The sequence below is a fragment of the Aedes aegypti genome, chromosome 2 (assembly GCF_002204515.2).
Source record: "Aedes aegypti strain LVP_AGWG chromosome 2, AaegL5.0 Primary Assembly, whole genome shotgun sequence".
Classification (NCBI taxonomy): Eukaryota; Metazoa; Arthropoda; class Insecta; order Diptera; family Culicidae; genus Aedes; species Aedes aegypti.
Genome location: NC_035108.1, coordinates 95,935,206 through 95,949,643, shown reverse-complemented (window position 1 = coordinate 95,949,643; position 14,438 = coordinate 95,935,206). Strand labels below are relative to the sequence as shown.

The 14,438-nt window shown below is 40.4% G+C and overlaps 1 protein-coding gene across 5 annotated transcripts in view; it reads right to left on the bottom strand.

The window, feature by feature from the left end:
* The window catches only part of LOC5574903 (probable beta-hexosaminidase fdl), a 205,845-nt gene that overhangs the window by 12,510 nt on the left and 178,897 nt on the right, over window positions 1-14,438 (bottom strand). For all 5 annotated transcript variants that reach the window (XM_021841583.1, XM_021841584.1, XM_021841585.1 and 2 more), the window contains 3 exons: window positions 13,018-13,586; window positions 3,235-3,391; window positions 2,363-3,165 (listed from right to left, as the gene is read on the bottom strand). In XM_021841583.1, coding sequence (XP_021697275.1) covers window positions 2,363-3,165; window positions 3,235-3,391; window positions 13,018-13,586 — 1,529 coding nt within the window. The remainder of the gene's footprint in view (window positions 1-2,362; window positions 3,166-3,234; window positions 3,392-13,017; window positions 13,587-14,438) is intronic.

The window sequence follows — 14,438 nt, the reverse complement described above, 5'->3', positions numbered from 1 at the left end:
ATAAGTTGAAACAGTGGAATAAAAGTATTTAGACTTACCTGTGCTGTGATGTTCCCTTAAGTTCCTGAAAAGAAGAAGAAAAATAAGAAATTCGTACTTACCTGTGGCGCGAACTTTATCCCCGTTGTGAGGTGTGGTGAAATAGAATTGAGCACAGATTCACTGTTCTACCCGAGTTATCAACAACCGGACAATGTCGAAACATTGAGAAATCATGGCCCAATCAAGATGGTGTATTAGTAGGAAAGGAAGCTATTATGGAGACTAATGTTTGCGTAGAATAACTCATCCTTGAAATATGCATGCCTTTTTTCAAAAGTAGAAAAGTTTGAAAATCTTGAAAAAAATCACGTATTGCCTTAATTTTGAGCCAATTTAGTAATTATTTTGATAATGAAAAAATACTTTGCATTATGCAAACATGTTCGAACATAATCCTAATTTGATAGTATGAATGTATTTTGTACCATAATTGAACTAAATATGGACAAATTACAATTTTGGATAAGCACCTCCTGTCCCCCAGTTTCGGGCAGCTTGATTTATTATATGATATCTTTGTAATTATTGCACCAGTGTCTCAAAATACATTCATTTTTCATGGATTCCGTCGATCATGGTGTCAAACACGCAATAAAATTAAGAAGAATGAAATTCAGAACAACATCGTAAAATGTGCTCTTTTTCGTCATATATGAAAGAGGTTTTTTGTGGACATCTTGCAAACTAAAAAAAAAACTCAAATTATTCTTGCTTATGTCGCAAGTCCATTGAATTGGCAATTATATACTATTCCTATAGAAAACACATTCAATGATGTTCAAATTTACAGAATTCGAGGCATTTCCAGATCGTGTCCGGTATTGGATGCCACCTTCCAAGATCGATCAATTTGGTACTAAAATACATCATTAAAAAACAATGTCAAAATTCGTATTTATATTTTCAAATTTATTTTTGTACACTATAAAAATGATAATATTTATCATAAATGGGTAACACGAGCACATAAAACCAATATTTTTCAAATTATGAATTTAGTGGCTTAAGTGTCCGGTACTGGGGGATCTCCCCCTATTGTGATGAATTATGTGTAATAATATGTTCCCTAACATATGAATTCTTAATTTTAGTAATATCACCGTCATTAGCTGAAATATTTAATAAATCATATTTTTCCGTTTTGACCCAATCTCACCCCCATCGACGGTACCTCAACTGCCCATAAAGACATAACTCAAGCGTGTGCTAGAATAAGGGCGTAAGTCGCATGATCGATTTCTCTTTATCGATCCTCTCTGTGAGTCTACCTTTTTCTTCTTCTTCTTTCTGGCGTTACGTCCCTACCGGGACAGAGCCTGCTTCTCAGCTTAGTGTTCTTATGAGCACTTCCACAGTTATTAACTGAGAGCTTACTATGCCAATGACCATTTTTGCATGCGTATATCGTGTGGCAGGTACGAAGATACTCTTTGCCCTGGGAAGTCGAGAAAATTTCCAACCCGAAAAGATCCTCGACCGGTGGGATTCGAACCCACGACCCTCAGCTTGGTCTTGCTGAATAGCTGCGCGTTTACCGCTACGGCTATCTGGGTGAGTCTACCTCATTACCCCGAATATTCCCCGACTGCCATCACCCCGAATTCCATTACCTCAAATTCCATCACCCCGAACGCGATATCCCCGAATTTACAATTATCTTGACAAGATGATATTGATAACATTTCCCCATGATATTGGAATTCGGGAAAATGTCATTCGGGGTGATGAGTCGTTCGGGGATTCAAACTTTCACAGTAGCTTCCGGAGGTTCGAAAAAATAGATTTTATACACGCAAAAAAATTGTGCGGTAAAAACTACCATTTTAGGGGGTTAACTTAAGCGCTCGAACCGGCAATTTTCAGCAGACCAGAAATCCGCTTCATTTTACCATGTCTGTTGTCGAAATCAGATTGTTGTAAATTATTTCTGTCAAATGTACCAGTAATGTGGTGGGATGTACCGTAAACATAGTAAATTGGTCTGAAATTCCATGGTAGTTTCAAGAATGGGTGTAGTCAGCTACAATAGTATTTTTTACCACAGAATTTTTTCCCGTGTATAAATGGGGCCATATAAACATTTATACTACATAACATTCAATGTTTGGTATGATGCTAATAAATGGATCATTAAAATAACCGAAACGGACGCTATGGAAAGCATAGATAGCGCCACCGTAGCCTTGTGTGTTTGACAGAACAGCAATGCTGTCACAATGTAAAATCCCATATACAGTGTCGCCTCTGTTTTGATACGGTGAGCACTGGCAAAAACTATCTTCAATGATCCATTGATAAAAAAAACGACACGAACACTCACCTGTCGATCGCCAACTGCCGAACCCACAATCCAGGTACCACGCGTCCACGTGCGAAATGACCAAATTGAACCCGGCGCTGATCAGTTGGAAGTTCTCCTGCCACTTGCTGCCGCCCCACACCTGTACGGCGAAGGAATTCTTCGAAAGGCACGGATAGTTTGTCAGCCCACTGGACCACACGGCCACCATTTTCGGCGCCACCCCCTTGTTGGCAATCTGCAACCGGTGGTACGCCTGTTGCATGAAATCACACCACAACGTTCGCATGTCCGACTCGTTGAAATGCTGCTGCCAACATTCCAGGTTGACTTCGTCGCCTCCCAGGTGGAAGTAATCCAAGGGGCCGGTCAGGTCCAACAGTTCCTCGTATAGCTTCTGAAGGATCAGGTAAGTGTTGTTGTTTTTTGGATTAAGTTGGCCACACGGAGGCTCTCCGCAGTAATAACTCCACGGTTGTTGATTGATACAAAGGCTCAAGTCTCCGAGATTATGCTTTGGCCCCCAATCCCAACCGTTCCCGGCGTGTGCCGGTGCGTCAATTTCCGGAATCACCTGGATTCCTCGCTCCCTCGCAAACTGCACAATATCACGAATGTCGTCCGCGGTGTAAATCTCCCGATCCGAATACGCTCCGTACTGGGCTAACTGAGGATAATGCTTGGACACCAACGGAAAACTTTGCGAATCCGTAATGTGCCAATGAAATCGGTTCAGCTTCGAGTGGGACATCCCTACCAGTGTCCGTTTTATCGATTCTACCGAGAAATAGTGTCTCGATGTGTCTAACATAAGGCCACGAAAACTGGAACAAAAAGAGAAGCAACAGTTGGTCACTTCATCCGTTCTTCGATGAATAATTCAAAAAACTTACTTAAATCTTGGCACATCTTCAATTAAGGCTTTGTTCAATACTTTCAGTATGCGTTCCTCGTCGTCGAACCAAATCAACTGTTGCAGCGTGGTGAGGGCGTGTTTCGCTCCGAAAAAGCTGTTGGCAAAAACTTTCACCACCAGCGAGCGTGCCGTATCTGAAAAAAAAACAACGATATTAGGGATCTTTCATAAATGGAGTGGTATTTTTGGGGGAGGGGACTTCAAGAATTATTGGTGATGATATGTGAAGAGGGGGAGGGAGGAGTTTCTAACTAATGTACGTAGCATTTTGAATCACATGAATAGAAACTTAACTTTTAGACACTTTTAATAAGGAGATGGGAGATTGTGAAGCATATTCTAAATTTTACTAAATGAGACAAATAAAATGATCTTTTGTAGCTTGAAAGTGATTTGACAAAATAAGGGAGACCAGATAGACTTGATTCCACTTTATTCTTTAGGAATCTTAAACAGTTTTATTTTAATAAATTTAATGCAATACTTCGTCTATACGAAAGACATTTTGAGAGATGGAAGTTTTTCAAGTAGTATAAGTAATTATATTTTAGAAGGAGTTTGTTTGCATTGACTATAATAAAATTCAACAAAAATCTTTTTAGCGGCTTACAGAGCTGATAGCGACCGAATGTTTAGAAAATAGGAACTTAAAGGAACTCCTGCCTGTAGAAGATACCAAAAAGAAATCGAACAGGAATGCCGAATGTTTCCCTCAGATTTCTTCAGCTGTTCACTCAGTTGTTTTTTTAAGATCACCTAAAGAACTCATCCGAGAATTTAATTTTAGATAGCTTTAAAATTCAACCTGGAAGTTTTCTGAGGTTTATCGCACATATTAGTTTAGAAATTTCATTAGGAATACCCTTACGATTTTTTCTGATTTTTTCAAAATAGACCTAAGTTTTCCAAAAATTCAACCAGTGATTATTATATCGATTTTCTTAGGACTTCCTGCCATATTCGCGCTAAAAACAACTTCAATAATTGAACAATTTATTTCTTCGGAGATGCCTCCAATAATGACTGAAGATTAATCACAAAATTGTCGTTCAAGTAGCACCTAAGAACCTTTTAGGAATTAATCAAGATTGTTTTGCTGAGAATTTTCCCAAAGAAGTCTTCAATGATTTTTCTTTGCATTTCAGTTCTGGGCAATGTAATGGAAATTTTACAGAAATTATTTGACATAATTCAAAAAAAACCCTAGAAGTAACCTCTAATGAAACTTGTGTAAGTTCTTAAGTAATTCTTGATGAACTTCTACAACGATCTCTAAAAAAATACAGGACTCTTGAGAAAGTCTTCGAAGATTTCGTAGATAGATTCCTATGGTATAATAAAAAAAAGTTATCATGTGAGTTTCTAAAAAATATCCTGCAAATATTTTCTTATTGAGGAATTCCCTGAAAAGCATTGGACTGAATCCCTCAAGAAATTTTTGTAGGGATGAGCGGGAGAATTACTGGAATAATTTCTACAGTATTAATTGGGGTGAAACTTAAAACAAACTTTCAGAGGATGCATGGAGATTTTACTTGAGAAATTTCTAGAGAAATATATGAGAGAACTTCTAGAATTTCTAGAGGCTCTTCATCAGGAACTCCAAGTTACCGAAAGTGAGAAAAGGAAGTATAGCTGAAAAAATAATCGTAATTTTTGTGTAGGATCTCTTTGAAAAATCCCTAAACGAATCGATCAGTTCAAAAACTCTGTAATACACTTGAGTGGATTTTTTTTTTTTTTTTTTTGAAGAACTGTAGGAATTTCTAGAAGTTCTCCTAGAGTAACAACTGGGGCTATCAGTAATAGAATTAGTGGAAAACTACATGGAGGAAATCTTATGATAGTCCCTGAGAAAACTATCTAATCCCTGTGGATATTACTGGAAGTAGTAGCATTGGAATGCTCAAAGATATCCTTTGCAAAGGAATCTCTAGAGGAACTGCCGGAGGAATCTTCGAAGCAGTCCTTGAAAGTATTCCAGAAAGATCTCTAGAGAAATCACAAGAACTTAATTTACGCAGTGCCTTGAAGAAAATTTCGAAGAATATGTGGATTACGTCATTGTCTTTGGAGGTTTCGCAGGAGCCTCTAGAATTTTGCTCCAAGATGCACTGCAAGCAAAATAAGGAAAACAGTGACTCTAGACACCATTTTTAATAGAAAAATCTTAATTGGCGTTCATTTTATCGAGGCGCTTCTAAATTTGAAAACAAAAATGATATTTTAAATATGGTATAAGTACTGGTTTTCTGAAAAATAAACGGAAAGCTCCAAATGTACTGCAATAACTCTAAATGAAAGCTTTCAATCCCTATTATGTATGAAAAATATAGGAACTAAGCATAACCTTGGATATAGTGCGCATAGCAAAAAATGGTTCAAAAATAGTATTTTCAGGAATAGTTTGGTCCATTTCACATTTTGAAACAGGCCCATTGTTGATGAAATCGAAACATAATAAAATTACATTTTCCGAATACAAAAGCTCTTATTTAAGTACAAGCGTTCAGAAGGGGATCAAGTGTCACCTAATTTTCAAAATGTCTCATAAGACATAGAGAACACAAAATTGTGAGGATTTTAAACGCAATTTAGAACTATTTCTTAATGTATAATCTTGCAAAACATGTGTATTTGAGAGCCTATGTCTTGTCAAATTTTTATGGTTTACCTATTGAGTTACAGCCGCATTAAAAAAAGAGAAACAAGTCTTCCAAGTATCTCATATAGATTTATGTCGAATGGAACCATAACGATAATTATTACCCCTAAATTTATATTTTAGTATGCAAGCTGCGAGTAAGTTTTTGTGGCCAATAATAACCTAATAAGGCGCGGTAAATGGCTGGGCATGGCGTACCATTGGTACCTCGCGTACCTGCAGGAATAAAATAGACCCCTTTGTGCGGTCCTTAGCCTCTTGCCCAGCAACTCCTATCCCTACCTCCTCGTGGTACTGGCCGGGGTACGAGTAACCTTGGGGAAGATCGGGTAACCAACCCCCGGTGGGAACTTTGGTCGTATGCTGACAGGGAAGGGGGGGTTTGCTGTTGCAAACCTGGAGCGTCTGTACTCCACGTTAGGAGCGGCTCACAACAGCGTCTGTTCCCCATGTCAGGGGCGGCTGATCATCGTCCGAGTGCCAGAGAAGGACTCTAAGCTAAACTGCGCACTATGGCCCTCCGAACATTTAGGGGGAATGGTCCTCCGGAAATCTAGGGGGTTGGTGTCAGGCCCTGCAAGCCAACCGTAAAAACACATCAGCACAGGAACGTCAACGAGAGAATACGGACCGGAACAATCGGCAAAGACCACAGCGACGAAAATGGACTAGCGATTGGAAACTCGGTACGTGGAACTGCAAATCTCTCAACTTCATTGGAAGTACTCGCATACTCTCCGATGTACTGAAGACCCGCGGTTTCGACATCGTAGCGCTGCAGGAGGTGTGCTGGACAGGATATGGAAAATCATGGACGAGAACAGCTTTCCCGGGAAGCTCACAAGATTGATCAGAGCAACGATGGACGGTGTGCAAAACTGCGTGAAGATCTCGGGCGAACACTCCAGTTCGTTCGAGTCTCGGCGGGGACTACGACAGGGCGATGGACTTTCGTGCCTGTTGTTCAATATTGCGCTTGAAGGTGTCATGCGGAGAGCCGGACTTAACAGTCGAGGCACGATTTTCACGAGATCCGGACAATTTGTTTGCTTCGCGGACGACATGGATATTATTGGGAGAAAATTTGAAACGGTGGCAGATTTGTTCACCCGCCTGAAACGCGAAGCAACAAGAGTCGGGCTAATGGTGAATGCGTCGAAAACAAAGTACATGCTGGTTGGCGGAACTGAGCGCGACAGGACCCGCCTAGGAAGCAGTGTTACGATAGACGGGGATACCTTCGAGGTGGTGGACGAGTTCGTCTACCTCGGATCCTTGTTGACGGCTGACAACAATGTTAGTCGGGAAATACGAAGGCGCATCATCAGCGGAAGTCGTGCCTACTATGGGCTCCAGAAGAAACTGCGGTCAAGAAAGATTCACCCCCGCACCAAATGCACGATGTACAAAACGCTCATAAGACCGGTAGTCCTCTATGGGCATGAGGCGTGGACTATGCTCGAGGAGGACTTGCAAGCTCTTGGGGTTTTCGAACGCCGAGTGCTAAGGACGATCTTCGGCGGCGTGCAGGAGAACGGCGTGTGGCGGCGAAGGATGAACCACGAGCTCGCTCAACTCTACGGCGAACCCAGTATCGTGAAGGTAGCTAAAGCTGGAAGGATACGCTGGGCAGGGCATGTTGCAAGAATGCCGGACAACAACCCTGTAAAGATGGTGTTCGCCACGAATCCGGTCGGAACAAGAAGGCGTGGGGCGCAGCGAGCTAGGTGGATTGATCAGGTACACCAGGACCTGGAGAGCGTGGGTCACAGTCGAGGATGGAGAGAAGCGGCCATGAACCGAGGGAATTGGCGAAATATTGTTGGCGAGGCTTTATCAAGATAATTGATGTAAAGCCAAATAAGTAAGTAAGTAATAACCTAATAATAATCTAAAAGTATGATAAGCTAAAATATGTTGTTATTGAATATCGCACATTGGACTAAAGAAGTCTTTAAGTTAAAGTATCTTAAGTCTAATTTAAAAGTTGTTCACCAAATCAACTTATCAAGACGCACCGAAACAGATTTGTGTCGCATCCCATTCCTGAAGATATCTTAAATTCTCTAGATGAAATAGCATTAATAATAACGGACATCAAATTAGAATTATACTAATTTTTCGACCCCTTACCTCCCTCTATTATGTATGGGGTCGTCCATAAGCCATTTATGGGGGAGATGGGATCTGACCAATGACCACAGCCCACACAAATTTCAAAATTGTTGTATGGACAGAAGACCACAAGGGGGGAGGAGGGTCTGAAAATCTAAGAAAAAAATACTCACGTGGTTAATGGAAAACCCCAATGAAACCACCAAAAATGTTTAAGGCTTGTCACGTTGAGCCTTCTTCTTCTTCTTCTTTCTGGCGTTACGTTCCCACTGGGACAGAGCCTGCTTCTCAGCTTAGTGTTCTAATGAGCACTTCCACAGTTATTAACTGAGAGCCTACTATGCCAATGACCATTTTTGTATGTGTATATCGTGTGGCAGGTACGAAATACTCTATGCCCAGGGAAGTCGAGAAAATTTCCAACCCGAAAAGACCCTCGACCGGTGGGATTCGAACCCACGACCCTAAGCTTGGTCTTGCTGAATAGCTGCGCGTTTACCGCTACGGCTATCTGGGTCCCCGCATGCTTATTGCATGCTTTCTTGCATCTTGTAAGTGAAATTGCAAACAAGAATGCTCGGTTCACATGATTATAGGCCTTTTCATGTGACAGGCCCGTCTATGCATTTTGTTTACATCGGTGGAGGACCGGTGCTATCACTGGCCTGTCATTTTCACAGAAGAGCTTCCAGATCTGCTGATTTGAAACGCCATGTGAAAAGGCAAGTAGGTAGTAGTCAAAGCGGGTCCAGCTCCTCCTAAGGTGATACATTATGCTCACTTTGTGGAGAAAACCAGGAAGGGTAAGGAGGAAGGGATGGCCGTTTTGTTTACAAACATCTGAGACAGGTAGTCGGACAATTGACTTCTGATTGGTTGGAGAAACTATACTTCTTTCTCTCTTTTCTACAATTGCGTCCACACTTATGGAAGAACGGTTAGTTTTAGTTTCAGCATCTTGCGGGCCAGGCAGTAATGACTTCTGATTGGTTGGAGAAAAAAAATATGTCAGAAATTATTATAATGCAGCCGCATCTGGCGTAGCGTACTCTACTTTTATTTCTCTTTTTAACTATTTCGTTCGCACTATTGGCAGCACGGTTAGTTTCAGTTTGAGCGTTATCCAGGCCAGGCAGTAATGTTTGTAAACAAAACGGCCAGCAAATTAAAGATGGCCCCCTAGCCACTTTTGCCAAGTCAGATAACCTTACTCTTAGTACAATGAACCAGCCTTGGTAGTAGTGCAATGTTGACAAAATTTTCTTTGTGTGCTGTGAGAACTATCACAAATAGAATGGCAGCCGAGCATTCATTTCCTTGTTGGACTACCGTAAGCTCAAATGACGTCAAACAAACATCGATCTTGAAAAAATCGTGGACGAATTCCTTTATAAAATTTTCAATGTGAATTTTTGTGAGCACTCTTGAAGGAATCTTTGGGAGATCCTCTAGAGTTGCAACTGGAAAACTCCTTGGTAATTCTAGGCTTATTATTATTATTATCTTTATTATCAAGACCTTATTATTGTTAATCAATTCGCACAGTAATCTCTGTGGAAATAACTTGCTTAGCAGTGTTTGGAACACTCAAGGATTTTTTGAGTAAATTGTAGAGAAATCGCCGAAATCGCTGAGAAATTTTCTGTAGTTTTATGTCCCAGCAAAAATCAATTCGTGGGAGAATTGGTGGACGAAACTCTATAGGAATTTCTTGAGGTATCCCTGAACTGTACTCTAGACAAAATTTCCGGAGCAGTCAATTAAAAAATTGCTGAAGCATTTCCTCAAGAAATCTAAGAAGGAATTCCGGAAAAACCTGTGGAATAGTTGCGTAAGAATCACTGAAGGTTTCTTTAGAATATATAGTATTTTTGTGCCAGAAATCACTATAAACAGAAAAAGTGACTTTTTGCAATTATATTGCAAATCAATCAACTTTTCATTGAGAAGTTGATCAGCACATAACGGCCTATTTTTCCTACCGAAAGAAAATGTGATGAAAAGTACTACTTTTTAGTACTCTTTTCGGTGCTGAAAAGTAGCACTTTGTTGTGTTGTGCAATCTGGTTCCTACACAGGCTGGCGATTCTGATGTGGGATCGAACTGTTCAGCATTTGTAGTCAGCTACTGTCTGTGCTGTCTTACCTGCCCTCAAGCATGGGAAAATTCACTCACTCACCCGAACGCTACCGATAAAATATCTGCAAAGTATCTGCTGCCACCGAATGTTCAATGACTGCCGAACGCTACTAGGGTGAGCGCAATCCCGACGAATCGTAAACGATTGAGGTAAACCGAAAATGAAAAGATATACGGAGCGGAGAGAGCACCTATCCTCTCTTAAATTGGAGACACGAAAGAACGCGTTCGCCATTCGATCACTGAAAGCTTCCTGCGACATGTACAGATTCTGCGTTCACTGAATCATTTCGCCTTGTGTATTACCAGTCAGTGAACGCTCTTCAGCTCTCAAATACGAATGCCACTCGTGCGGAATCGGAATGTAAAGAATCATTCGCTACAGCAATCGGATGCCTTCGGCACAACCCAGTAAACACAAACTCGTATACGATAGCGTATAAGAGTACAGAAGTGGAGGCGATATACGTTCATACGCCATTAGGCTGCATGCAAATGGTACGTATATCGCCTCCACATTTGTACTCTTATATCCTTTTATATACAATCGTGTGTTTACTGGGAAGGAGTCGGTAGTGAATCATTCTGTTGCCGTTTTTGTCTAACTTGTCGCTCGGCGAACAAGAAGAAAGCGTATTGGTAATTGAAATACTCAGCTTGGTCGGAGAAACGGCAATCTCGCTCTTGACCGCTTGTGGATGTGAGCGAGAGAAATGCAATATTCGAGTGAATGTTTTCCATGCTTGCCTGCCCTTTCCTCTAATCCAGCTTTTTACGCTAGCTTGCTATAAACTTTAAATCATCCCCTTCTGACATTCTTTGCCTACACTTTAATTCTTATAGCTGGGTCGCAGTAAGCTTTGCGGTTTTTGAATATTGTTATGTTGTGCAGTTACTGATAAAAAAATTAATCTTTAATTTAGGCTGATACAAATATTAAATTTCTTTTATGTCCGAGACCACTTGGAAGGTACGAGGGGGGGGGGATAAAAATAAATAAGGAGCAAAAAAATAAAAATGAAAAAAAAGTTAATTATTCGAATTTTTTATTGTTAATGATAGTTGTTAAACTGTTTTTAATCGTCCTCTGGATCATTATTTTACTTGTTTTTTACTTTGTAAATTGAAAAAACCTAACTGATGTCAAAAAAATTACGAATCTTTTTTTTTCTCCCCTTCAAAATTTTCGGATTTTTGAAGGGGGGGTGACATAAAAGAAAATTAATATTTGTATCAGCCTTATTTGATTTTTTAATAGGTACAAGAAAATCAGAACTCCAAAACAAATAAAGTGAAAATTATTGACAGTTCGATCAACATGAGCCTATGTATGCCTATGTAAAATGTTTGACTTTTACTGTGCGCCCTATTTTCAAGTAACCAGTCAGAGAGAGCGAGACAGCACCAACACACGGCGCACAGTAAAAGTCAAAAGAACAAAAAAAATTATAGCACGTACAAAGGCTCATTATGAAGGCATTGCCTACTAAGATCATGCTATAAAATGTGTACGCAAGACATGTCAAAATCGATTCACCCCTCGCAATTTTATAGCCAGCGTAAAAAGCTGGATAGGGAATATAGATCTGCATGATACCGATGGGAACGAGAAAAATTGTGACATCCATGGGTACTACTGTATCACAGCCTACGTGATTGAAAAATACTGAATTGAAACTACGCATGGGGTTCTGTCCATGTGGGTTCTTTTGAAATGTTTGTTTGTACTTTTAGAGTTCATCCAGCTGAAACGGCATTTTTTGTAATAGCAAAAAATGTTGTATGCAACTCGTTGCAAAACTCGATTTTTTTGGCCCTTGTTTTGTTTATCCAACTCAGCGAATTCTTTTTTTTTTTTTTTTAAGACACTACACGTTAATGCTTCCAGTGGGCTATTTGCCCTTTGAAGGAAGCACCACACTAGACAACGGACTAGCATGCAACGCCCAGTGGCACAGTTGGAAAAAAATCCTCACGAAAAGCTTTCGGCCTGAGGCGGGAATCGGGTCCACACTCCTTAGCACGATGCGCCTAAATGCCTCGGTGACACTAATAGCACGGTTATGAAGCCCACTTTGTTGGATAAATGTACAACTCGTGCTAAAAAAATCATCATTTTGCAACTTGTTGCACAAATAACTATTTTGAGGATCATTTCAGTAAAAAAAGATCATTTCTGTAAAAAAAAAGGCTTAGGGACCTTCGATTCGAAATAAAATGACCAAATCTCGGAATCTAGACCTGCTACCAGCGATGGAATCAGTTAAATCACTCTTGAACTTCTATTGATTTACGTTTATCAAGAATTTAAACAATTTTATTTTTATCGTTTTATGTCCCAGCAAAGTTTTATTCATGCTAAACCATCCACAAAAACCAAACCTAAAAAAAACTTATCAGTATTGAACGTTTTTACATTTCAGTGATTTCAAATGACATTGACAGCCATATTGTTAAAAAACGGAGGGGGAGGAAGTGTTCTTTGGGTCGCGTATTATTCAATGGGTGTCGATATTTGTGACCAAATGCTACGATGGGGAGAGGGTTTAAAATCACTCAAAAATGCTACGTCTAGAGGCGACTCGTAACCTCACTTTTTACCTGTTCTACACATCTAAAAATGTCTTTTTTGACAAATTGAGATCATAAAGCAAATAGTAAATGACTGGAATCTTCCTTTCTAGCAAATCTTCACTTGAAAGATGCAAATTGGTTGCATGAAGTCAAGAATTTCTATTCGCGGAACAGGTAGGTTTGAGGTTTAGGAATCGCCACTGGCTACGTCATTTATAAACCATCCCCTTATAGAGAAAACAATATCACATAAAAAATTAACTTACGTCCAACCGTCATGTTGTAGCCCTCATCAGTTTGCATGGTGAGGTGAATTTCCGGTGATTTAAGTACGTTTATTCGCACATCGAACCGATCCACATCGTACCGACTGTCGTCCACCGCCTTATAGAACCTAATTTTAGCCGCAGATCCTTCCACTTTAGCACCAACGTCCTGCTGACCCTTCCCCCGAGCTGCGTCTCCGTTCTCGGTAACGGTCGAACTATCTGCCTCATCTGCTCCAGCACCCCGTGCCACCAAAACCGCTCGGAGCTCTTCTTTGAACACCCGAAAGGCGTCCCACAGCAGATCCTCCACAGGTTTGTGGGCGGTTTTCACATTGAAGTGCACATCGGACAGGCGGAAGCGGGAAGCCTTACTGCCAATTGAAGCCTTCCCCGTCGGCTGTGGCCAAATGTTGATCGGCCCGCAGGTCATCGTGCAGGTCAGGAACGGGACTCGTTTCCCCGTAGTGCTGCCCCCGAACGCGCTCTCCGGATCACTCGGCTCAATGTAGTGCTGTCGGACGCACCGGTTATTGACGCACTTGTACGTCCAGGCTTTTTCTGGTGAGCTGGAAAGAAATGAGAGCAGTGAAATTACTCCTGAATGCATACCTGGAACCTCATTATTATTGAACTTGAATGAACCTTAAATTTTTTTTTCACAGGGTCTTAGCATATGGTATAACTTTTTAGACAATCGCATCAGGACATGCCCTACAAACCCAAAAAAACTGGGTAGGACATTCAAAGATTATCCTACCCATAATTCAACAATGAATGACATCATTACTACAGAATTTATACTGCTCTGTAGATGTTCTTGGATAAAATAAATTAAGCATTCCTGGAAATATTTCTTGACAAATTACAGAAATATCCATGGAGAACTCTCAAGAGACTCCGAAAGAATCGTTGAAACAATTCCTGGATTGACGCAAGACTGGTCGCATCGTGTACCGAGTAGGTATACGAATCATAAAGTGGTGCTGAAGGCGACAGCCGAGTATTTGTGGAAGAATATGTTGATTATTTTTCGAGCAAATCCTAAAGAACTCTCAAAACATACTCCGTAGAAGTTCTTGGGTAAATTGTCTTAGGAATTTCTGGAAGTAACCCTTTATTAATTCATGATTTAGAAAAAATCGAGTATTACAGTCAAATTTACATGAATCAATATTAGTAACGCAACCCGGATTGACTCTGGAGGGATTTTGTAAGGTCTGTACCCAGATTGACCACCTCCAAGCTAGTTGATCAGTTCAGGATCCAGTATTGTTTCATCAAAAAATCCTAACATTTTTTTTCCCAAGCTTTTATCAATAGAATATATTAAACCAAGGATCGTCAGGAAGGTTACACCATAAAGTAAGCACACGGGAAGAAAATTTTAGGTTCATTTAAGTTCTATTAAAATGTGATTC